At 36.0% G+C, this 27060-nt stretch overlaps 1 protein-coding gene across 1 annotated transcript in view; it reads right to left on the bottom strand.

Moving 5' to 3' along the window:
* Positions 1-27060, bottom strand: part of LAMA2 (laminin subunit alpha 2) — a 458292-nt gene that overhangs the window by 143046 nt on the left and 288186 nt on the right. The window contains exons 20-30 of the mRNA XM_087817608.1: positions 24009-24220; positions 20222-20328; positions 19220-19483; positions 15161-15341; positions 12250-12386; positions 7863-8099; positions 6466-6609; positions 5590-5769; positions 5293-5481; positions 5076-5209; positions 1496-1613 (exon numbers count right to left, since the gene is read on the bottom strand). Coding sequence (XP_087673734.1) covers positions 1496-1613; positions 5076-5209; positions 5293-5481; positions 5590-5769; positions 6466-6609; positions 7863-8099; positions 12250-12386; positions 15161-15341; positions 19220-19483; positions 20222-20328; positions 24009-24220 — 1903 coding nt within the window. The remainder of the gene's footprint in view (positions 1-1495; positions 1614-5075; positions 5210-5292; positions 5482-5589; positions 5770-6465; positions 6610-7862; positions 8100-12249; positions 12387-15160; positions 15342-19219; positions 19484-20221; positions 20329-24008; positions 24221-27060) is intronic.

Below are 27060 nucleotides of genomic sequence, written 5' to 3'. Positions count from 1 at the left end.
ATAAGTTACTGGAATGGGATGTATTATTTCAAAACTCTCCTTAGCTCTTGCTTCGATGATTAGATTTTATGCCTGGGTAATTACACCTTAGAATCACGATGAATTATAAATAAGATGTATAATGGATTAGAGGCAATGGGTTGTGGAGAACACCTCAGGTACCTTATTATGAGATATAGGTCTTTATCCCCATAGTCTCTCCACTAAGGTATTACTGTAATTATTGTCTGTAAATAGGAGCTTAAATGAAATTTACGAGACATACGTGAAGCCACCAATAGAGGTGGCAGTTTGTAGGTAGTCCTAGTTTTTCTTGATTTTCTTCTTTTATCATTTGCTTCATTTGTGCCAATTTATATTTTCATATAACGATGTAAAATTACTAAGATTAATGGAAAAACATGTTTTAGAATATACCGTTTAAAAAGCCTACTGATCACAACAAGGAGAGTTTTTAAGGCTTTAGTTATTATATAGCTATAGCTACCCAATCTAAAAATGCCCTCTGAAAGATCTGGAATTCATATGATGGTTACTAAGTTGAATGACACTTCAGTTTACAGTGGCCTTTTAACACATGTTTTCATTTAAATTAATTCAACCTGGGGTCCGGAAATGTGCCCAGTCCAAGTGGAGTAATTAGGTAGGATTCACAAAAACTAACCTATATTTTCTTTTTTCTTTTTTTAAATTCTCACCCTAGGATATTTTTTCCATTGCTTTTCAGAGAGAGTGGAAGGGGGAGAGAGAGACAGAGAGACAGAGAGACAGAGAAACATCTATGTGAGAGAGACACATCAAGTGGTTGCCTTCTGCATGAGCCTCGACCAGGTCTGGGGATCGAGCCTGCAACCGAGGTCCATGCCCTTGGCCGGAATCGAACCTTCAGTCTGTGGGCCCACATTCTAACCACTGAGCCAAACCGGCCAGGGCTGCATTTTCTTTGCATTACCCCATGCCGCCTCTCGAGAAATTTATATTCATCATTTTTAAACTGTACTTCAGTTTTGACCTGGTGGCATCAAATGCCTCACATACCATATTTAATACAAAACTTCCCAAATCCTATTTACAAAAGATGTATAAAATTATTTATAAGTAAATTGATACATGGGTATATAACTACATATTCCATTAATAACAATAGTCACCCAATGCAGTTTCAGCATCTCTAACTGTTCAGAAGAGATGCCAGGGAAATAAATCAGATGTAATAAATGGGCCTTATGAAAACATTATTTCCTGACTGCCCCATACTTTTACAGATCTTTTAATTTTTATAAAATATTTCCCTTCAGATGTGATTCCTGCTAAGAGGTAACAACGGCACCATCCCCTTTTTACTGTGTCTCACACTGTAAGTGGAAGATCAAATAAAATAGGGTAGGAGCATGCCTGAAAGTAAAACTGATCGTAGCAAAGGTAGCTCTGAGAGTATTTCTATTTGGTTAGTTAAGAGAGTTGGGCTTAAGCAGGTCAGTAAGAACCAGCTTACCTCACAGGACAAACCAGAATAGCCCGGAGGACAGTCACATCTTTCGATCAAGTGAGCTGCAGGAGTCACTGCTGTTACAGTTCCTTGCTCAGCTACCTCCAGTGAGATTTCAGAAATCCTGGGCACACCAAGCAGATACTTACATTACCAGACAGTAAGTTAAGATCACCTTGCAAACAGTCAATTCTACAAGAAGCGTCCTCTCAGGTTTTTGTCAATAGCCTTAAGCTCATTCTATTTTAAAGCTGCCTAAATTTTAGAAACTTACGTGCCACATCTTGTTCCTGTATCTTTGCTTCCTCAAAGGTTTGAGATTACGCATTAGCAAAGTATTCACATAAATCATAAGGAGTTTAGTGAATTAGATGTGTGATGTCTTGTTGGGAAGTTATAAAGATTTCCCCCCACTTTTTAAAATATGAGTGGCTTCAGGTAGACATGGCCAATTAATTAGGCATTTACATTCTTTCAAACAGACAACCTACGGTCATTCCCGTTAGGATATCTTCCATAGTCACTAGTGAAATTGCTTTAATTTACAACTGGCTCTGATTTCTTCCTTTTGAGACTCTGAATATCCTTTCTAAACCTTTAGATAACCATCTAGAAAACAATAATGGAGCATAATCAAATAATATTGATATTTTTCAGATGATAAAATATTTTCAAATGAATATTTTGTTAACTTTATTAAATACATTCTTCAAGTAACTTAACTCATGCTCCTCATTGGTGGAAATGTCCTTATAATTGAAAAAAAAAAAAGGTTCACAGTGAAAATGTTGATACCCTTTTCATTAATTTGAAATTATGCATTAAAAATATATGCAGTTCATAAACTCAGACTATTTCATGACTGATAGCATGAAATGTTCTGCAAATAAGCTTCTAAATGAAACAATGAATAGTTTTGCTTCAATAAAAGGCACCACTGATAGCTTAAGGAGCTTGAATCATAAACTTTATAACAGGCACAGGTAGGTTTTATTGACACTAAATTACGAATGCATATTTTGACTTCACTGCCATTGTAATCTGCACTCTGAAGATCAGGCAGCCTTTATGAAACCCACATTGAGTTAAAATTCAGATTTCACCCTTCCATCCTTAAAGGGCATATAGTGGCTGTGACTTGTAAACAAACCAGTGCCCTCCTACGAGAAAGACTCTCCCTTTATGGTCCTCTGATTCTCCGTGGGACTAAAAAGGTAACTTGGTGTTTGTGGACTGGGATCTCATGGTGTTTTATAACTTGTGGATTTACTAGAATAGTCTTTCCTTCTCTCACACATGCTTGCACACAACAGACTAGTAAGTGTTTAAAAACCAAGTGGAACTTGAATGGTGTAAACAACAGATATTTCTACAACACATTGTTTTTTTCCTCAGGAGATTAGAGAGCAACTGTTTTTTTCTGAATCAGGGATTTGGCCAAATTCAAGCTTTTGTTCAAATGAATACTGAAATAAAAGTTATGTCCTTCAAATAAATATAAGAGAAGACAAAAGCAAAGAGAAAAAAAATAGCACTGACAATAGGTACAAAATCTGAATCTCAAAGCACATGCATAACAACTCAAACTCTCTGCTTCTGAGACTCCTGAAATTAGTAAATGAATAAAGCCGGAGGGCTATGTCTTAGCCACTTTGGGGGAAGATCCAAACATATTTTTGAACTCTGTCCCAATTCCATTGTCTTACATCAAGTGCTGCTCCACTGCTTTATTTGTCCTTATTATTGCTAGATGATGACTCTAGTTTTTATTGAGCCTAGAAGAAAAGTGAAGTGTTTTATTTACTCTAAAGTTTCAAAACTGATCTCTTAAGCCAAAGGATACTAGTTAGTGAGGGATGTGAAATAAGGTGATGAGGGAAGAGACTTCTGGGGAAGAAAGACAACCTCACAGTATAGGAAGATGGAACCTGTGAGAGAGGTGAAAGTAAAATGAAAAATGCAGGACAACATTGTTTCTATCAGTTCCACTAACAAATGTCCTGAACAGCACAGAACAATTCACAAAATAATATATTTGCACACTCAACAAGTTATTTGCTATCTTCTATAACATGCAAACCTGCTCTAGCTTCCACCACCTGATGCACATTTATTTGATATTCTAAAATAACTGACAAGATAGCTGAGAGTCTATTTTTGGTACATACTTTTTTATTATTTTACATAAAAATAATCTCTTGTTTGAAGTGGAAAATATTAAAGGGAAACCAAAGGAATACAGATTTGAAAGTGAATGTTGGCTCTTGATTTATGCTTTGACTTTTGGTATAATCAGAAAGGCAATGTGGATCTTCCGCGTGAAAGATAAGGATTTTCTGTTACGTGGTTAGTACAATGTAAACATTTGAAATATGGTATTTTTATATTCATTGGTTTGCCAATGAGAGGTTTGATACTTTTTTTGTTTTGTTTCCCTGGACTGGTCTACAGATTTATTATACAAGACTATTTTCAAATATCTGTGGATTCCATATTCTTACAGGACATAACAGAGAAAACGAAATGCCAGAGAATTGGGAACATGTGTATAAACTCAACTCACCTTTCTGTCTCCATAGTATGAAACCTAAACTACCTCTGTGTGTGATTCCTCATTTCATCTTATTTGGTTAAGCTCCCCCCCTTTGTCTCAAGGAACATGACTATGCGTGCTCATGACGCTGAAGTCTCATGGTGTCTCCACGATCTGTCCTCTCTTTATTCCATAATTTTTAAATGTATTCCTTGCTATTAATTCATTTCCCCATGGTCTATAAACATGCTTACTTCTCTTTCAAATTAAACAATCGTCCCTTGAACTTTGATATTATTTCACTCCTCCCTTTATAATTATGTTCATGGAAAACATTAGTCTACACTCATAATATTAGGGTCAATATTCCTCAAAACTTTGAGACTTAAAACTCCACTAAAACTGGTATTAACAATGTCACCAGTGTGATCCTAAGTGTCAGTATCAGAAAGCCTCATTTTAATTGAGTTCTTTGGGTCATATGAAAACAATATAGTCCCTTATAGTATTCCCATCCTTTGGCTTCCATTATTTATTCGTGCTGTTTTTTGTGTTCTTTGCTATTCAGTGTGGTTCCCAATCTCTTCACATCATCATGCACAGGGAAAATGACAATATTGTATGGTACACTGGGGTGAACAGATGAGAAATGCTCATGGGTCAAAGAGTTGGGTGGTCTTGTCTCTGCCTGGTGACCCTGAAGGTTCAACGAGGTTATTTTCTCAGCAATTGTGCAGCCTATTTATAGTACAACAGTTAATTACCTCTACCCTACAGGACATCTTCTCTTGAATCTCTAACTGGCGTTTAAAATGCACCATGTCAAAGGTCAATGCAACATTTTTTCCCTTAAACTTGCTTTTCAATCAATTTTCCTTTTTGAGGGAGTGGCAGTAATTTCCACCAGGTGACCTACAAACTATTTTTTACTTGTCTTCTATCATCACTCTCTCAAACCAAACACTTTAAAATCTTTCTGGTGTGATATCTTACTGATCTTCCCTATAGACTCTAGAATAAGCACTTAACTTGGGTATTTTCTACTATAGTTACCTGCTTTGTCTCATCACATTTCCATAAGTAGCCTTGATAAGAATATAGTGGATATCATATAGTACATTCAAGAAGTCTTCACGGGTCACAGTTCTACTGACTCGAGGATCATCACCATAATATTTCCATTCTTTCTGTTAACAAGAAAATAAACCACTTTGACAAAACTGAACATAAAACCATTAACATCTTTGCACCAAACAACTAATAAACTTACCTCTGTCATTTCGATTTCATGCCTTGTCAATTGGCCAATTAGGGGAGCAGCCATATGCCTAACGATAATTCTAGCATGAGATGGAGTCCCACCTCGAATGATAACTTGAGGATTATATGTAGAGAAACCTGTCTCTTCTCGAGCCTCAAAATAGATGGCATACTTGAGTTTTCCCCCATAGGACATCAACTGACAAAATAAAATGAGGAGCGATGAGTTAGCTAAATCTCCAAATGGAGTGATTCCAAAAACATAATTTACTTTACCTTCATGTGACGTCAAAGTTCTTGCCCTTACCTTCTTTCCTTCAAATTGTTCTGGGAGTTTCCAATAAAAAGGTTCCAAATGGAGATCTTGTCTCACCAGATCCATGTGGGCAACAATCTCGGGATCTTGAAAAGCAATGCCTTTGGTAGTTGTGTGCTGCAGCGCCTCATCCACCAGGGGCAGAATGGTCTGCTCCGGCTCCAGAGCCACCTATAAGGGATCAGATCACAGCAGGAGGCTGAATTCAAGTCTTTTGGGGCATTCATTTGAAACCGAATTATGGACTGACTGCATGTCTATCTGTAGGACCATCCCCATTCTGATGAGCTGTTTTCACAAAAACCAAACTAGTGCCTACTGAGCAAAGGAATATATCTTCTGACTTGTTTGCACAGAGAAAACCACACCTGTGCAAATTGGAGCCTTTTACACTAATAAAAAGTAGCACATAAAAGTAGGAAGAGTTAAAGGAACATGTAAGTAAGAATGAACATGCTTCCGTCCTAAAAATTTATGATTCTCTAAGTCTGGTTGGAATGAATGTGCAACAAGTCTGGTGTTCATGACTGCACCAGCACAGATCAACATTCATGCTCGGGTGCCCTCGCCCTTCAGAATGCAGGTTCTCCCCATCCCCAAACCTGTTTCTCTTACAGTGTTTCCTCTTTTCACTTGGCATCTATTTCTTTATCAACAATAAATGAAGTCTTTTTAAGGAATATTAAAAAAGGCTTTTACTCCATCCAATCCTCTAATGGTACATGGCCCCTTTACCATTTCTAGATGTGCACAGGGGAAAAGGTGCTTAAGTGTTTTGCCATTTCCTCCTGCCCCTCGGAGCCTGGCTGAGAGACGCCTGCAGAGCTAACATTACACCCTTAGGTGGCTCGGCAGGTCCTTACTCACCCACGTGCGGATCAGTCCTTCCGCTTCAGAGCACTGGGTAGTAGCTCCGAAGCAATAGCAGCTGCTGCAGCCAAGTGGGTTCTTAGCATCAAGTCCGAATGTGCCAGGCCGGCACCTGTCACAGTGGACACCTTCCACGTTCACCTGAAGAAAAACGAGAGCTCCTCAGTGTTCTTAATGGTGACATTATGAGGGAATTAAACTTGAGAATGAATAACAGGAGTGCAGTTTTTAAAAATTAAACAAACAGATAAGATCATTGAGTATTAGACTCCCATCTCAAATGGTACATGTAGATTGTCTTGCTAAGATTTCATGGGTCTAAAAAATGCTTAATTTATGCATAAGTACATTATCAAGGATATTGTGTATTGTTTTTAAAATCTAAGCAGCATATTTCTACTATTCTGCTGTGAACAATACGAAAGAGATGAAAGAGTCATGAGAATTGCAAAAGCAAAATAAAACACTGATTCCTAAACAGCAGTGTGATGCAAAAAGATAGATGTAAAAAACAGACAGGATGTTAACATGTAGATTTATATAATAATGATTATATAATATATATATATACTCATATGATGTGTATTAAATATAATGTGTTGTCACAGTTATATGTAATAAGGCTGCGCTGTACTTTGGGTTTTGTTCAGGGCCCTGAATGGCAGAGGCTGCCCTTTTCTTACACTCTCAAGATTATTTTAATCTTCACTCCCTGGATTCCATCCTGCTATATTGTCCTCTCTGTACTGACTTTTTCTTGAAAAGATACCCATGACCCATTCTTAATAGTATTTATCCTGAAATTGATTTTTCAGATGTATCTGGAGGGTGGGGGGGGGGGACCTCTCTTATCCTCTTTAATTGGCTATTTTTCTACACCATTTCACAATATTAATGAGGGCTGAAATTCCCACATCGTCACTGTTTGTAATGTCAGTGTTTATATGTGATGAAACTTTACAGAACTTCCACAGCACTAAATATAGTTTTCAGTGCACAGTGATTTCAGATTAATCTGAGGAGAAATGGGGTTTTTTATAAGCCTTATTATTTAGCTGTGATTTTTCTCTGATGATGCTTAAGAGAACGGTCTTTTTATCTCTCCCAGATTATTCTTATGTAAGCAAGTCAGATATGTAAAGAAACATTTACCCTTAAAAATATGTCACATCCACCAACTAGAAAAAAAGTTAGGCTTTGGTTAAAAGTAAGTTCTTAAAAATCAGTGCTTATCAGTGTGCCAATGAACACACATCAATAAAAACTGTGTCTGTCAATGAGTTTTGGTCTTTCAGTTTGTTTAGCTCAATGAAGCAGAAATAATGAAGTTAATGCTGAGCTATGAAAATAAACTTGAGGCAAGTTTTGCCTGAATGCATTTGGGCAGCACAAACCTTACAAGTGCACTGCCCAGTCCGATCGATACAGGAGCATTTTTTAGTCCCTAAGTCACAGGTCGCATCATCTGTCCCGGGCAGGAAGCAGTCACAAGGGTCGCAGTGAGGGTAGTTCCAGTGACCTCGGCTGCACTCTGTACATTGTGCACCAGAGAACTTGGGGTGACAGTTGCACTGGCCGGTGTTTATATTGCATTGGAAATCCAAGGATCCCACCGTGCTACAGTTACAAGCCTGTGAAGGAGATAAAAACAGCAACTATTAACACCATTTCCTGGAAAATATCTTAAAATTTTAATTCTAATGTTTCTATGCTCCCATTAAACGCCTATTAATCATGTATCTATTATATGCTTTTTATTGTTCTAGTTTAGTCGCTTGGGAAACATCAGTGAACATAACACTAAAATTGCTTCCTGCATTTACTGAAATATATGTGTCTAGAAACCATAATGCTATTGAATAAGAAAGAAAATGTACTTCCTCTGTCTTTTTGTGGCAAGGAGGAATTACGTATGGGTCTTCTTCAAACCCTTTTTGTTTCAAAGATTGAACTTTAGACAAAATCATTTTACTTTATCATCTCATTTTTATAGCATTCAAATTGTACAGAGACATGCCCTACAGTTTAATGGAGAAAGACAAGTAAATATATAAATAGAACACAATGGAATAACATTACATAATAGGGGAAATGCAAAACACTCTGCGGACATTTAGGGAGCATCGAACCAAATGTGGGGAAGCCAGGGAGAATTTGGAGAAGTGACATCTAGGTGTTGGTTTTGGCATTTGGTTTTTTAGACAAGCCTGATTTGAGGTGCTTTGTTCGTAACTTTTTTTTTATATATATAAATTTCTCTCTATTTGTGTAATTCAAAATTTGTTAGAATTTTTAAAGTTTGAGGTTCTTTTAATCAATTTACTGGCACCTGGTGAGTTCTTTCAGTGTGAGAACAAAATTTGTGTTTTTTTTTAAATTTAGTGCTATTTCTTCAAATTTGTTTTTGATTTTTACCTCTGCTCTAATTTACCAGTTTTGTTCTCGAGGATCACTTATAATTCCTAAAGTACACCACTTTGTCTCTCTGCTAAATCTACAACACCCTGATGTCTACAGTAGTTATTTTCTTTTTTGCCTCTCAAATATTTCATAGCTCCCATTTTACAAAGTGAAAATTCTGTTGTATGTATATACCACCGAAGCTTATTTTAATTACACTATTAACAATAATTTCTTTATTTCATCTCTTCTTTGACTTCTGCTCATCCATGTGTCTTTTTTTCTTACATTCTTCTAAATCTTGCTGCTCTTGATTTACAATGCTCACATCTCCTTGCTATGTAATAAAAGTGCCAAGCAGATTTCTAAAATGTCATTTAGGATCTTGGAATAAATAAACCATTTTCAGAGGCCAGCTGTGCCAATGATCAGTCTAATGCCTCTGAGCTTTAAGTTCATTCTTCCTTGCCCTGCTTCGTGATACTGTAGTTAGAACCTGTAGATGTTTCTCCATGGCCAGGTAGCCGAATGTTAAGCCTCATCAACAAAGGGCACGGAGAGACCCAATACAATCATAGTGGTGGGTTCTGTCTTCATTACCATCATCATTATCATTATTTTAATATTTAGCATGAGAGCCCAGAAGTTCAGAATGCTTCCAGCTGTGCCCTCAAGACCACTCTCTCCAATAGGCAGCTTTCTGGGTGGCTTTGGTTTGCACACAGCTGTGACCATGACAGGCTGCTTCTATGTGGCTCCAGCATGCCCATCGCCTTCAGCAATGGTGGGCATCTTCCACAGACTAGCATTTGCCCACAGACTCTGCCAATCGTTTTGCTGTTGTTGTTTATTGTTTTATCACAGACAGGTTCTGTGTTCCTGTGGTAGCTACCCTCTCTTTCAATGTGTCTGAACCTCAGCCTTGCTGGGGTGGGGGAGGGGGAAGTGTGTGGCCTCTCCCAGCCCTTGGTTCCTTTATGGCCCACCCTCCACAAGCCTATAAGTAGTAGCTGCTCTTCTGTAACTGCTGCTTCAGGATCCCTCTCTCTCTCTTTTACCTTTTTCAGTAAATTTTTTAGGAATTACCTTTTACTAGTTACTAAGACTTTGTATTCTACTTTCCCTGCTTAATTAACTGATGTGCTCTCTGTGTCCCACATGGGTCCTGACTTGGTATCCAAGGGGGCACCACCTCTCCCCGTGTCTGAGTCTGTCGCCGCAGTTTATACTTAGCCTTTCATCTGACTCTTTTCGGTGCTGTACCGTTCTTCTTCTCAGATCTACAGCTCTATGGCAGACTCACACGCCTAGCAACTTGCCAAAGTCCCAGATCTACTTCTGGCTGGATCTCACTTTGTATTTCTCACACATTCATTGCTCAACTTAATTAGTATATCCACCACTCCTGGGACTATTCCTGCTTCTGCTCCTGCCAACAGTAGTTTACTTATGGGACTACTCTTTCTAGAATGTGATGTACAATCACCAGCTTCCTATCTATCATCTCTTTCCTGTACAAATGTTTGGTGAAACATTTTCCCAGATTCTGATGTTAAAATAATCGTCAGGCCTTATTTGGGGTATCTTTGTGATTAAGTGTTTCTTTATGCCTTCATTGGTATCCAGGAAAAAGGGCAGCATAGGAGATGTTACTAAAAGTTATTTAAAATCCCAATGTAATTATTTATTCTATTACATAGTTCTCAAGGCATAGACTAACCCACTGTCATCACCCTAAGTAATTCATCTTTATAGAACGTCAGGTGTAGGATGAGATTTCAAAATAAGGATGATTGACTTGTTCACTTAAATATTTTTTCATTGACTTGAACAAAATGGGCCATAATCAGAAACAGAAAATTATAAGATGGATAGAAACTATAATCGTGCAATAAAATTTAAAAATGTCTGATGAGACATTCTTATCATTTAACTAAAATATAGAATATCTGCTACCCAATTTTTGTATAAATCTTAAGGACTAATCGACAGTACAAACAGACAATGGGACCTTTTCAAATAAAAAATTATATCCAGGAAGTCATAGTAAAGACTAAACGAGATCATTAGCCATATGTTTATTTAGCACTGTAGCCAACATCAAACTTAAATCGTAATTAGATGCAATGTTTGTTTAGCAACAGAGGATTTATGCACTATTCCCCTGCTAGCGAAAGATGGCAGGCTTTGTATTCTACTTCAATGAAAGCTCAAATGATGTGTGTGCTCACACCTCAGCACAGAGAAATTACCCATGACACAAAGAAAGGAAAGCTATAAATCTAGAATCATGTAGATTTAGAGTATAGTCATCCAAGTATTTAAAATAGTAGAATGTGTGCTCTTAACTATTTGTGAGGGCTCTATGATTTTTTTTATAATTGATCATAATGATGAGGTCAATTCAGGAACTTAGATTTTTAATAGTGGTTCAAAGTAAGTAAAACACTTTAAATTCAAACCACATAATGTTTATTTGATGATCACTATATAATGCTATCAAACCTACCATTACTTAAAAAAAATAAACTTGGTCTATATTTTATCCTGATTTATATCCTGAACATTAGCTATCAGTTCCAATTTCAGGAGTTTCATTAGAGTTTGGCCACATCATTGGGTTTTGTGGCTGGAATGGAACCCTCATAAGTTTCCTTATGGCTTATTCACAAGTCCAGGGATGGGGTAGATGCTTGGATTCAAAGTGGAAAATGCAAAAAGTCAGTCACAGAAACTTGTAGAATTGTTCAAACTCATCTAAATTTTTGGAACTCTTGAGGAATTTTTGTTTTGTTTCTAAAAATGTAGCTCTATGAATCTTCAAACTTGATAGTTACTTCAACCCTGATGCTGAATATATTTCTTTAAATGTGAGTTTGGTCATGAAGCTTTCTAAGGTCCCTCCATGAGAAAAAGATTGAGGATTTTTCTAAGCGTAAGGTTGTTAATATGACTCTTTAGAATCACAATCTTCTCAACTATTTCCTGGAAACTGAAACCTAGTTATAATTTGAGGGTAATTCATATAGATTTTTGGCAAACTCCTTTAATTAGTTCCTAATTTCCTTGTACTTTGCAGATATATTTCATTGTGTGTATGAGGCTCTAGCTGTTTCCATTTTGTTATAGATTTCTGGGGTTCCTTTTCTCCTCTTTTTGGTAGGTATCATGAATGAGGCTGCATAAATATGTACTTACTTCATTATCTTTCCCACAAGTAAAATGTTAGATACTGATCAATAGCTGCAATCACTCCATAATGATAGTTTCACACTGTTTTGTAATATAATATTGGATTTTGCAATGCACAATTCTAAAGCTCTACAAACATAAACAAATCTTTAAAAAACATTATCAGATGAAATAAAACGCTTCACTCACCTTACAACCAGAGATGATACTGTGGCCCCAGGTATTAGGTACACATTGAGAACATTGATCTCCAATGGTATTGGGAGGGCAAATGCATTGACCAGTGTTTGGGTCGCAATTATTACCCAGATGAGAACAGTCACAAGCTACACAGGCGAAAGGGAAGAAAAAAGTAAAAATTTGATACAAAATGTTGAGTTTTATATTGTGATTTGTGTTGTTTTATTTTCCACACTATGATTAAATATCTTTAAAAGTGAAAACTTAACTCATTCATCTTTTGTATCATAGTACAATGTACTTCACAGAGGAGGTGTTCGACACATATCTGTTGCAATTCACTTAATAATTTCAAAAGGTAAAGCGTTTTAAACTTTTCAAATAAGCTTTAGGAAAGGAAGAACTGGTGTATCAGATTCCATGCTAACTGTATTACCTTATATCTAAATATTATAAAGGTCAGAATTTCATTTCTGTATTTAAGTTCACAATTACTTTTTCTATACTGTATAGATTAAGAATTCCTTCGTGCTGATGACTCTGATTTACAATAAAAACCAATAAGTTTAATATGCTTTCTAAATTCAGCATATCCTAACATACGTTGGGACACTCCAGTTCTGCAAATATTTAAAAATAGTTGAATTGCAGAACTGTATATGTATATGTTTTTGAGTTTTATTTACCACCTGCCTTATTTATTTTCAATAGATTTTGAAATTTCCATGCTATAATGTGATACATGAAGAGTGCACGTTCACCCCACCCATGCACTGTCCCAAAGGATGCAACGATAGGACTTGAGATCTTCAAAGCCAGCCCAGGGCTGTATGCCACTTACTACCTATAGTTGACCCAGCTGCTGAGTATACTTTAGTGCGGTGTTTCATATTAAAGAAGAGAAAGCAAGAGAAGAAAAACCAAATACTCAAATTCAAATAGAAGACAGATGTTATAAGACACCTTTGTAATTGGTTATATAGTGATTAAATCTTTTTAACAAAAACATATGGAATATTTGATTAAGTTCACATTTTAAGAGATCATAATTACCATTGCTCGCAGCATTTCATAGCAGCTGTGAAAAATATTTAGCACAATACTTAGCGTAGGGTAAACATCAAATAAATGTTAGCCTTTGTTTTTGTTATTATTATTGCTGCTAATTTTTAGCCAAAGGATTTAGTTTATATGTACCATTTATTAAGAAGAAATATAGTTCACATTGTGTTTAAATTAATGCACTAAAAATGTCTTGGGACAGTTCAAATCATTACCTGCAAATAGAAATTCTCTAACTGGTTCTTCAATGGAATCATAACACTGACTGACTAGGAAAACTTGAGTAATTAGCTGCTTTTTCCTTGTTAAAACAGAATGTTTACCACATTGATGATACTAACAAAGAAATATGGATAATAATAATAACAATAATAAACACATAGAACTTATGTACCAGGCATTCCTCTAAATATTGTATAACCATTAACTCAACTAAGTCTTATACAAACCCAGCAAGGTATGCACTATTGTTTTCTTCATTTAATAGATGAATTTTGTAGAGGGACAGGGAAACCAAGTCCACTAATTACTTGTGGAGCCACTAAAAATATCCTAGCTCTTTGGAGCAAATCATGCTCTCAAACATAATGCTATTATGCATATTTTGTACTTGTTCTCTATTTTTCTGGGTTAAATGCTACTAAGTCTGCAGTTCTAAAATATTACTACTATTTCAAAATTTCAGAAAATGTTTTTGGTCTCATTTATAATTTCTGGTAGTGGATATATCTGAATATTTATTACCATTTCATTACTTCCTATTAAGTAAAGATATTAGTGAGATTTTGATTTAAATAAGAGTATATTTTAAAATGCAGCTTTAGAATTTTAGTATCTACAGATATTGACTTAGAAATCACATGCAGACACTTAGATATCTAAATGATATCATTTAGAATAATTTATAATGGCTTAATTTATTATTGCAACTGCATACCAAAGGTATTTGAGAATGTCTAAAAGGTATTGGCTTTTAAAATAATTTCAAGTATTATTCCTGACACTTCTCACATAAATTCACTATAGTCGTCCATAATGAAGTCTTAAAATCTTACCATGTATTTATCATGATGCTGAGTACAGAAGTATCATCAATATTGAATCAGCGAGTTTAGTAAGCAAAGGTTAACAGGCTGGAGTAAGCGTCAATTCCAAATTAGTGGCACATAAATCAATACTAAGGTTAAGTCTTTACTTTCAACGACTTTGTGCTAATTTCTCTTTCTATATCATGACTATTAGAAGGTTGAACACTGTGAGAATACTGCTTGGGGAAATCATGGTAGAAACCCCTGCCTGCACTTTCCCATGAAGTCGCAAATATCTAGAGCCAACCTGTTTCTTTCTCAGAATATCACAGTTTTCAAGGCACCTGAAAGTAGATGCAAACATATTTTTTTGTACCAGAAAAATGATATTAACTTCCCTGATCCTTGTACCAATTTTGCAACAGGAAAAGAAAAAGTTGAACTGTATTAGCTTGGGAGTAGAGTTTAAACTAAGACAACATTGGCACCAGAAAAATTGAACATTTGACCTTCAAGCTGCAGTAAGCCTCTGAGTGACTCACTGAATGGAGGTCACAGTCAGGGAGAGAGACACAGCAGAATTGAGATCTGCTGATGGATTTGTATACAGCACCAGCAAGAACAGATTTTTATACGACCATGTTTCAAAGTACAATGTATTTCTTTTGTTAATTTATTTAAGATAAATAGATGTTTCTTATTAGTTAAATATTCTGTATCATATATTTGTTGTCCTTTAATCTCTGGGGACCCTGAGGAACAAACTGTGACAGATGCTAAGACACCCGAACCAGAGAATGAGTGTGAGATGCTTAGTCTTAATAACGGACCTGTGCACCCTCCTTCTTGGAAGTTGAAGTAGCCATGGGCACAGCGGTCACATTTCTTTCCTGTCACTCCAGGCTGGCACCAACACTGACCACTCTCTTCACAGTCGAATGACTTAGACCCAAAGGAATTACAGTTGCAGGGAACACATCCTCTTGCCGAGTGTAGGCCAAAGGTTTCAGGCTGGCATAGGAAAGCAAAGAGAAACATTAAATTTAAATCAATTCATTCACTGTGGAACAAGATGCACAGCACTAAAAGATCAGGCAGGAGAAAAAGGAGCCTAAGGGTTAGGAAGGTTTCTTCACTGATGTTATGACAACTGAGTCGTCCTTCAATCTAAAATAATGTTTTTATAGTATCCAAAGACAGAAGTTCAATTACTTTGAAATTTCATCTAGATAAAGGCAGAATTAGGGCATTATCATTCATTCTGATATATTTGCACTAGCCTTTCCCTGTACTTCCCAAGATATTAACAGCACCATGAAAAAGAGCTATGGTTGGTATTTTAATTTTAATTAAAAATTTTATTTGCTTAAATCCTAATAATCTGCATTGATTACTTTCAGATCTTATGAACTCCTTCTACTTGATAAAAATGCTTTCAATATTGTTACCCACAGCTTAAAATTAAAAGAAATTATTTCCTCTAATATTTTATCTAACATTTTTCATATATCCATAAATACTCCTAATCATCACTATAGGGTTCATGTTATAAATATAATTAACAGGTTATGCCTATACTGATGAAATAATTGGTTTGACAAGCATCTAGTTTCTTGGGTTTCATCCTAACAGTAGAAATTGCTTTATGAAAACACACAACAAAGATTAGGTAAAGGAAGGAAAACTTTTGTACTCTGATGAGTTACTCATGTGCATATCTCTATCTATTTATAACAAGTGACTTTCTATAGTCAAGTTTTCATTACTAGCTTTGTCTGAATTTCTTGAAATACATGTTATCAGACCTAGAGTGACTATAAGAAAATGCTGATGGGTTAAAAATGACTCTTACTAGAAAAATGGGAAGCGCATATCCTACTTAAAGTACATCAGGATTGTCTTTTTCAATATAAAGCATGTCACATTATTATGATATTTTAATCTAGAAAATTAGTCTCAGTCATTACTTCTTTGTAAAAATAACTTATATTTTGGAAAATTAGACTTAATAGTTCTTGGTAAAAATGAATCTTACTACTTAATGTGAGCCACTCAAAGAGAAATGAATAAGCTGCATTATGTACTTTTGTCATTATTGTTAAAACTATTAAAATAAGTTCTAGAAAACAAAATCACACTAAAATTATTCTTTTAAAATGACTGTAGCTAAGAGTAGTTTTGTATTTAAAATATAAAATAGGTTGAATGAGCTGGAAAAATCATTTTATTTACACTTACTGCTGACTTTATTTTTATTTCTAGTTCTAATTCAGATTTCACTGCATGATTAAAGAAGAAACTGTGCATCTGTTCTAAAAAGTGTCCTAACACATGCTATTGAAATTCAATTCAATTACAGAAAGAAAACTTAAAACATAATTATTTTTATTTATAAAAATACTTTAATGTAGGATTCTAGACACCTGGCCTAGAGAAATATTCAGAAATTGGGAAGATGGTTAAAGTACAAGCATGCCCATTACAGTGTTATTTATCATAGTAAGTAACTAGAAACACTTCATGTTCAATGTTAGAGAAAATCTGAATAAATTAAATTATGATACATTCATGCTATAAAATGATATGCAATCATTAAAATCCTGTTTTGAAGCAGTTTTAATGACATGGATATGCTTAGTATATAGCATTAAATACTTAGCATGGATATGCTAAGTATATAGCATAAAATTTTAAAAAGCAGAATACAAAATTATATATACACTCTGATTCTAATTACATACCTATAATGGCACACCTACCACTCAGATACATACAAAGAGAAACATATATACATTAAAAAGACTAAAACATAATGTAGTAAAATAGTTTTTAAAAATATCCGAATCACAGAACTAGTACTTTGCATTTGCTTTTATTTTAAAAATATTCTTGACTTAGAAATCTGAATTGTAAAGATAGTACTTTATATTTATCTTTATTTCCTAAATGTTTCTTTACTTAGCATATTTACATACATATACATGTATACACACATATTTATTTATTTAATGGATAATGAATAAAAAATGAAGTAAACTTCCAAATCATAGTTATAAAAAAAATTCCAAAGTTGATCATGTAAAGAAATATACAAGAAGAAATGTCTCTACCATACTTTTAATGTTTAAGTTATGCAGTTTTAAAGGCTAAGTTATACCAAAACAAATACTGCTAAATTTTAGTAATACAATTTTAAATTTGGTGTTTAAAAATGTATTTCACAGACTAGGGAAAACCCCCGATGTAAACAAATTTAAGAAAAAACACCCCTAGTCGGTATTCAAAATTAATGATGTGAAATGTGGGAGAGAATGCCAATCAGTTTCACTGGGAAGTTTGTTGAGCTCCCATAAATTATTCTTACTTGGGATAATAGTAACAACTAGAACTTACATATTGTGCTTACGATGTGCCAAGCACTGTTCTAAAGCCCTTTACAAATAGCAATTCATTTAATCTTCAAGATAATCTTATGAGATTAATATATTATCATCTTTTTAGAGTGGTAAAACTGAGGCACAGAAAAATCGAGTGATTTGCCTAAGGTCACCAGCTGGCCAACAGTGAAGTCAGGATTCCAAATCAGCCAGCCTGCCTTCGGAGTCCGTGCTCTGAACACACATACTGTCTCAGAGAAAATATGGTCTGAGGACAGACTACTGCTTCATACAAACATGCTGTAAGATACGTAGGAAAAGGGCATGAATGAGGGTTGAATTTCTGCTAAATTTATATACTGGAGACATTTTGAACTGGTACTACCCCTTTCTTTTGTGCATGCATACCTTATTTAGGGACATGATCTCTTTTCAAGATTTCTTTATTTAATAACAATAGTATTAATAATACCTAACGTTTACAAAGAACCCTCCCACTGCAGCAGAAGCTCCCTTCATACTATGCTCCCTCCCCACTTCATCTTTCATGGGAATTTTCCCCAGCAAATCTCTTGGCATTTACCTCTTAGAAAATCCAAACAGATGCAAACTCTATGAAGTAGGTTCTACTACAGATGAAGAAGTTGAATTATGGGAATATTTAAAGAACTGTTATAGCTAGAAAGTGGTGAGGCTGGAATTTGACCTGAGGCAGTCTGAAATGAGAACTAGTTTTCTTAAAATGTCAGTAGGAGCCGAGAAATAAAACCATGCTTTTTTTCTTCTTTGTTCATTTATTTCATACGCCCTTCTCACTTTCTTCTATCCCCTATGCTCAGCTCTCCCACAGGCTCTGATTCTACCCTGGAAAGTCTCCTCTCCTGCTGCTCTGCAGATTGGCTGTGGACCTAGCTTTCCTTCCTCCCTCCCTCCTTCCCTCCCTCCTTTCCTTCCTCCCAACATACGTTTTGTTTTGCCTTGTGAGGGGGACCCATTTTTTGTGGCAGAAAATATGCTTCCGTACTTGGTGAATGTTGTGCATTTACAGTGTGTTTCTTGTGTTTGGTGTATCCTTGAGCAAAATTATGGTATGGACATGTAATCAAATCGTTCATTATGCTAAAATTCAACGGGCTGAATTTTCTTGGGCAAGTCACTTTCTTTGCTAGATTTCCCTTCATTTGTTCATTCATAGAAGTGAGTTTGCTCCAAATGATGCCTGAGGCCCTTTCCACTTCTAAGATTATAGGTTCCTACACATATATTTTTCTTTGTTTTCTACACATCATGGTTAATGAAACTTTACTAACCTATGAACCTGAATATACGTCTGAAAACATGGATAGCTATTTTTAAAAGGCTAGGGTTCAATCAGGAATTGTCTAGTTTTTGCATTTGCAACTTGCACACTTAGCAACCATTTTTTTTGGTAAAATGGCATCAGGGATCGTCAGCCGCAGCACACGGAACACAACATGCCAGGCCAGAGCCATGCAGCGCCTCTGGGATTACCCGAGCCGCGGGCCAGTAGGCTCCCCGAGGGCATCCTCTGGAGCTGCTGGAACCCCATCGCTGGGGAGACCCCAGGGCCGGTTGAGTTCTCCGCGGATGCTCCTCCTGTCGGTGCACCTGCCTGCCCAGGCTGCACTGTTTCCCTACGAAGCCTGATTTACAGACGCATCTTCCTGTAATATCACACTGTGGTGACACAGAGCCAACGGGATTGCAGCCACATAACACACAGAATCGTTTCTCTGGGCCCCACCACATATTGGACTTTAAAAGCCAAAAGAAAAAGAGAAACAGACAAAAGAAAGAGTGTACGATATTATTCAAGAGATAGAAGCAGATGACATTTTCAAACCTCCTACAGAAAGGTCAGCTTGATGACATCGGAGCAATGCTTGCTTCTGTTTAATAGTCGTTAGCACCAAAAATACATATTTGTGTGAGAGGTGGTGCAAACCCACCTGCTCTCACAGAGGGATCTCAAGGTCTTGCCATACTGAGGGCGGGGCAACTTGTTCAAGAATGGAGAGCAACAGATCTTTATTAGAGTTTCACTTTAGCAAAAGGGTGTATCTAAAAACAACCTCGATTAGCTTCTCTACTGAAAACGTTTAAGTAGAGAGCTCACTGAAACCAACACCTAAAGGATGGAACAGTGAAGGGTATGGTGCATTTCATTCTGCCAACAACGTAAAGGCAAAGGAAAGATAGTTTACTCTCATAGACTGGAGAGTAAATTTGCATGTTATTTGATTCAGAAAAGTTGAAGTATACAGTAAATATTGCACAAATTCACTGCCAAGGAAATATAGGTTGAAGGTTAAATGCTAGTGTACAGCAAATTTTTGTTCTATTTTGGGAAACCATTTCAATGATCCCCATAATTTCACATGTAGAATTAGACAATCCTGAACCTTTCTTTCAATATACTAAAGTGTGTGTCACTGAAAGCTAACGCGGCTGTCCAAGGAGGAAGCAATTCATTGCTCAGCTCCTGCTCCTTACCTTGCATTCATCACACCGCTGGCCCTGCACGTTAGGTCTGCATTCACACTGTCCTGTCCGAGTGTGGCAAACCTCCGACAAGGAGCCGTTGGCATTACAGCGACAAGCTGAAAAAGAAGCGAGATTCCGTGGGTGGGAAAAACTTCATAATAGTCTTAATAGACTTATTAAATATTAATACCCCCAAGACGGTAACATGGGCAACTAATTTCTTAGATTAGAATGTTTCCTGACTTGCTAGGTGATCTGTTAGGCGTTACGTCACTTGAGCTCACAAGGCTACAAACTGTAGGATTAATTCATGTAAAACTTTAGCCCAGTACCTGGCACAGCATATGCTATTGAAATATTAATGTCATTTTTACTATATCAATGCTGAAGATGAAGACACTGAAATTCAAAGAAGCCATAACTCGTACAAGGCCACATGGTTGGTAGGTGATATAGCTGAGTCCAGAACCTCATCCCCTGACTCCAGGTAAATGTTCTTTCCATTACTTCTCCAGCTGTTTCACTTCTTTATAGATGCATTGGGGTAACATTTAAAATATTATAATCGAATTGTAAGTAATGCATATTAACTCTAGAGCTAAAATAGTTTTGTTATCAAAATTAATAACACCCATGGCATAATATTAATGCCACTATTAATCAAACAACATTATTTTTTTTCAATTTAATTATTATTTACTATGTGCCTGTTTTGTGTTAAGCTCAAAATATAAGTTTGAGGGTAAATTTTAAAAATATATATATGTACATATATACATGTACACACACACATATATATATACACACATACATACATACACTATATATATATTCACACACATACACACCTTTAAGATAAGAAAGTACATAAGATAAAAGCATTGTTTCACATGTACTAGGAACATAGCATTAAAATTTTTTTAAATAATTTTTATTTTACAACTTATATACTATCTCCAAAGATAGAAAATATATTTAGTTTAAGTAATTGTCATTTCTGTGTTATAAAGTTGTCTGATATTATTATGAACCATGTAATATATCAATCTAAAAATTAAGTGGCCTTTTCACAAAGGTAACAGTAATTATTGGCTCACTCTGTACTCTATGAGTATATTTTCAATGGTATAAATATAACTGCATTGATATGAAAATAAAAAATATAAAGGGGAGATGCTATGGGAATTTAGATTATTCATAGATGGTTTTGGTAAGTTTTGCTCAATATTTCTGGATACCTTGATCTGATAAATACATTAGAAATAGCTACCCCATCAGTTTATGCTATTATGTTGTTCATCTGGCTCCAGATTCTACTTAGCTTTATTAGTTTCCTTAAAACTGTTTGATTTTTCTTCCAGTAGTTTGACCTTCACTGTTTGCCAACCTGATAGTAGTTGAGTGGGCGTTGAGAGCCTGGCCCCATCTGTAGCCAGTTACTTTCCTCGGACAATAGCCCAAGGCCAGTCTATGTTTGGGGTGTGAGAAAAGGCTGAAAAAATATTTTCTTTAACTATCCATTTCATTTGAACACTAGAATTATTGTATATACTTTAAATTTTTTATGTAAGTTTCTTATGTATATTATACAAAAATATTTTTAAATCTCAAATAACTTAGAATTTAGAAGCCACTTTTTCTTACAGTGGGAAGTACAAGATTAAATTTACTGTAAGTTAATGTCATCCTAAAAGTAATGAAAGCAATATAGAATTTTAAGTGCCATTTTTAAATGAAATGTATGACACTAATGTCATTTTTAATTAATAATAATTATTGTCAAAAATAACAAAAGCAATGTAAAGTTTTTATGTGGCATTTTAAAATAAATGTATGGCACAAAACTACACATAAATTTGAAAAGCAAAATACATTTCTTTGTAGTGCTGTGCTTTCCATGAACAAATCTAGGGACAACTAAAATAATGCATTGTCATGAGCTTTCTTCTCTTGAGTCTCTACCACCTATGCCTAGAAGAGCTATTGTATCTATGAAAAATGATCCAAATAGATAATAAATTAGTTTATTATAGTTTTACTCTTACTTACATGCTTACATTCAAAATCATAATCATGTCTATTGCTCATGGCAAGTGGTATAAAAATTGGTGATGATTCACAAATGTTTTCTATACCATATTCTTCTGTGTGTTCTTAAGGCTTCATGCCACAGGTCCCCGATTTACCACAATAAAATGAGTGGAAGAATTTCCTCAAATTTGGGGGGGGTGGTATTGGGAAATAGAAAAAGAGGTCATTAAATGATGACCTAAAATGAGCACACCTTGGATACTCAGCACCACCACAAGAACCACTATGGAAGCAGCTACCAGTGTGAGCATTGCAAGCCCCAGGCAGTTCACTGGGTACTACCTATGGGTAGATCTTTCAGTCCCAACAGAAAGTTGACCCTTTATGTAAATGATAAAATTAAGTCTCAGCGAGGTCAAATGTCTTGCCCAGGATCACATAGCTAGAAAGTGCAGATCCTAGGTGATGTGTCTGAATGGGAGAATTTCTTAAACTCCTTATGATTTTACACAGATGCCATAAACCCACTTTTTATGTAAGTTTCTTATGTATATTATACAAGAATGTTTGTAAAGCTCAAATAACTTAGAATTTAAAAGCCACTTTTTCTGGGTTCTAAAAGCCCTCCAGAGTCTGTTGAAAAATTTGCTTTAAAAAAGTCATCAATTTACAGATGATACTAATAGATATCAATTGTTCCAGAGTGATTTGTTTTTGATTCAACAAACTGTCATCTTTAAATGGCAAAAAGCTGGCACTCATCTTACAAATCTATGGGGAGAAAGACACCTTCCTTATTGAAATGGGTGTCCTACCAGGTCTTTGGTCTTCGCAGCAGAGACAATAACAGAGACTAGATTCCCAGTGGCTTCTATAATTTTGCAGTTCCTGGGACCCACTGAATGACTGGAAGAATCCCTTCTTACATAATGCGACTGACAGAATTAAACTGTTGGGCTGATACTTGTTCTGTTTAAAGATTATGACAGCAGATGAAGCTGACAGTGGAAGCCTAAAGCACTCAAGGCTAACATGGACTAATTCCATTTCACTCTCCACAAGATCTCCCTTGCATATATATTAGCATTAATATAAAGCATTTGTAACTTCTTTGCAACATTGTGTAATGGAGCTAAGGGGGAATGATGACGGAGGGATGTACTGACTATTATGAACTAAGCCCTACAATAGCTACTTTTGTGGAAGGATAGCAGATAACATTCGATGAACAGTCCTAAGGTGAAGGTCAATCATTTAACAATTACAAATGACAGGGTGTAAAATTATTGGCAGAATTTTACACCTATGATGAAATGCAGGAATGTAAAGTTCCCATAAGAAAGGAATACAGATCCACACCTACTGATAGATACTCATGAAATAATACGGGTAGATACACTTATTTCAAGAAAATGATTAGAATTGAGATAAACAATAAAGGATAAATAGGTCCTAATTATTTTTCAAAATTTTCTTTCCTGCTATGGACGTACATTATTTTAAAATCTTTGTTCCACATGTAAACAAAAACATGTGTATCATTTGAAAAACAATGGCACTTTAGCAATGCAGCAATTTTCAAATGATTTACTCTATTAGTAAAAAAAAATATTTTAGGATATGCAGACTCTGTGCATAGGCTGTGCATCTATCATCTGTGTATTGCACATAATTTCCTACTCTCCAGTCCCCCTCAAGAACTCATCAGCTACACTGAGGTGCAATGCATCAATCCTGTCAGGGGCATCTATAGTTCAGGACTTACGCTGACAGTTCTTTGCATCAACTGCGTCTCCAAAATATCCATCAGCACAGAGCTCACAGTACCGGCCTGTTGTACCTGGCTTACATATCAGACAGGAGCCAGACAAGCTGTCACAGCTGCCAGGGATGGAGAAGTCAAGGTTGTCATTGCATTGGCATGGCTGACATGATCCTCCAGCTACAGAAGGTTGTCCAAAATAGCCTTCTGCACACCTAAGGCGAAAAATTTCATCAGTGAGTATTTGGGAGGAATTAATGAAACCCATCGGGGTAATGCTTATGTATTTTTCACACTATCCCTCTCTCAGGATGTTTTTCCCTTTAAGTGTTCCTTTTCTCAAATGCAAGGTGATTAAAAAATGTTTTTTTCACAACTGCAGTGTAGATACAAGATGAAATCCTGCCAGTCTCGCTGGTAATTAGATTTCAGCAAGAAAAAACAATCTTGTTACTGGAACTGAAGAAGAGACCAAAGCATAATAAGAAACTGCTCCTGGCATTTCAGAGGAATCCAGGTCCACGTTGGAAAGCCTTTGTAGTACAACACATCATATGTATCTACTCCAATTGGTTGTTTTCTGTACAAATATGTAAGGGTCACATTTTTGTTGTTGTTGTTGCAGCAAGAGCTTATTACAAGAAAACAGGCTCACAAGGAAATTCAGTAGTGAGGATTCAAAATTTATTAAATAGAAATTTATAGTTCAAAAGGTTCTCATTATTTGGGTGGAAGCTATGGGTATCTTTACATTAACAATAGGTTTGCGTGTGTTTGCATATCCATACAGAGGCAGATTTTCATTGAAGAGCCTTTACTAAGAAGCACATATGCCTCTATGTTATGTTAATATGTCCAGGGATGATGCTTAACTGTGCCACAACTCATATTAGCAAACTCCAGGTTTTATTTTTAAAGAACTAAACACTATTTTAGATACTATTGGAAAAAACAAAAGTTTATTTATGAGGCATGGCAGAGATTTTTAAAATTGTGGTATCAAATTATTTCCCCCCCTATGTTATTTTTTAAAATGTGACTCCCGGTTACAGATGCACAAATACACCTTTACGGGAAGCACCTATTTATATTCTGCTCTGACTTCTCTTTCCATTGAGTTTGCTCACGCTTCCTATTGAGCCACACTTGCCAAAAAGAGAAGCAAAACAGTGCATCTGAAATCTTACGGTCAGGCTAGCTATGTTATCTGTGCTGTTTGAGCAAAATAAATAGTCTTTTCCAGCAAGGGTCAAAATTGAAGGGGAACAGAAGCCATGTGGGAGAATATAATTTCTAGTACACCACTTTTATGCTCATCGACTCACAGATGTGTGAGTCATTGTGCAGAGAAATGCTCTCTACTAGTCAAGGAGATATGGCTTAAATCCAACACATCATATGAGGATACTTTAATAACATCACAATTATGGTGCAAAGTCATTAATATGGTTAGATGCATTGATTATTCTAAGGTTTCTAGAACATTTATAGATGCTATTAATATTCTTGCAGAATTAACCTTTCATCAGAATTTTTAAAATGAGATTATTTTTAAAAAATTATATTCACAGAATATGGTACGAATCATGAAAGTCATTGTATAAATACTGCTTGGAAAAACATTGCCACCCACAAATAATTGCTTATTAATTGTCTTTTGTAAAATGTGAACTAACATTTGAGTGCTCAAAATTCACTCAGGATTGGTATCTGACAAAGACAATAGGAAAAACCTTTTGAATTTTAACCCAATGCTTCTTGCCTTACTTGCTATTCAGAGCTTGTTGTCACATCCACATATATTCACATCTCATTTTGTTTACCATTAAAGGAGTGACTTTGCTCCTCTAGAATAACGACATATGATGATGATTATCACAGCCAACAAAAACCCATTATTTTCAGCTCACTTTCCTCAGAATGACTTACTGCCCTCAGGAGAGATGGCATTATATAACAAGATCTAAGAATTTTTCTTAACATAGACACCAATTAATAAGTCTACAATTCTCCCACAATAAAAAACACACTTCAGTCCATGAGACAATAACTACAATTAAATAGAGTAACTGAAGAAGCCTCTGCCTTTTGTTTTTTGTTGTAGGACATATAAGAAAACTCGCTGAATGTACATGATAGATAATTCATGTGGTGCTTTATTGAAAGTGTGCATTCAGGTTTTATTTCTGATATATGTATTTCTATACATAAAATAGAATTCTTAGATACTTATAAAAATGTATCAATAGAAATTAAAGGTGATTTTAGGGTCAGTGAAAACATATAATAGTGTTTTATAGTCTAATCAATTAGGACTCATCTAATTAATATTAGTGTAAACCACAGTCCTTTGGACCTTTCCAAATTCTCAGGACTTCACTCTACCAACATTAGTTGTAATTTAAAATCTCAAGTCCTCTCATTTTCATATGCAAGACAGAATGAGGATTTTTTTTTTTTTTAACAGAGTTTATTGGATTCCTTGCTAGAGAGGAACACCTTGACATAACAAAGTCACTGTTTCTTTCCACATTTTCTAACGTTTTCAAATCAAATTGCAGTATTTTAGAAGGAGACCCTTTAAATGTAAATTATATTCTAGATAACACAAATAGTTATATAATACAGTTGTTTCCGTTGATGACTTTGGAACAATACAGAGAAAAAGAGACAGAGATAGAAAGCTGAGATAGAGATGGAGATGGAGAGGGAGACGGAGACGGAGACGGGGACGGAGACGGGGACGGGGACGGGGACGGGATGGGGTGGGATGGGGATAGGGATGGGATGGGATGGGGATGGGGATGGGATGGGGATGGGGATGGGATGGGAGGGGATGGGGATGGGGATGGGGATGGGGATGGGGATGGGAGGGGATGGGGATGGGGATGGGAGGGGAGGGGATGGGGATGGGAGGGGATGGGGATGGGAGGGGATGGGGATGGGGATGGGGATGGGGATGGGGATGGGGATGGGGATGGGGAGGGGAGGAGAGGGGAGGGGATGGGGAGGGGAGGGGAGGGGAGGGGAGGGGAGGGGAGGGGAGGGGATGGGG

Source organism: Miniopterus natalensis, chromosome 5 (assembly GCF_054644295.1).
Source record: "Miniopterus natalensis isolate mMinNat1 chromosome 5, mMinNat1.hap1, whole genome shotgun sequence".
NCBI lineage: Eukaryota > Metazoa > Chordata > Mammalia > Chiroptera > Miniopteridae > Miniopterus > Miniopterus natalensis.
The sequence above is the reverse complement of the archived record's forward strand: the minus strand, read 5'-3'. Positions and strand labels throughout refer to the sequence as shown.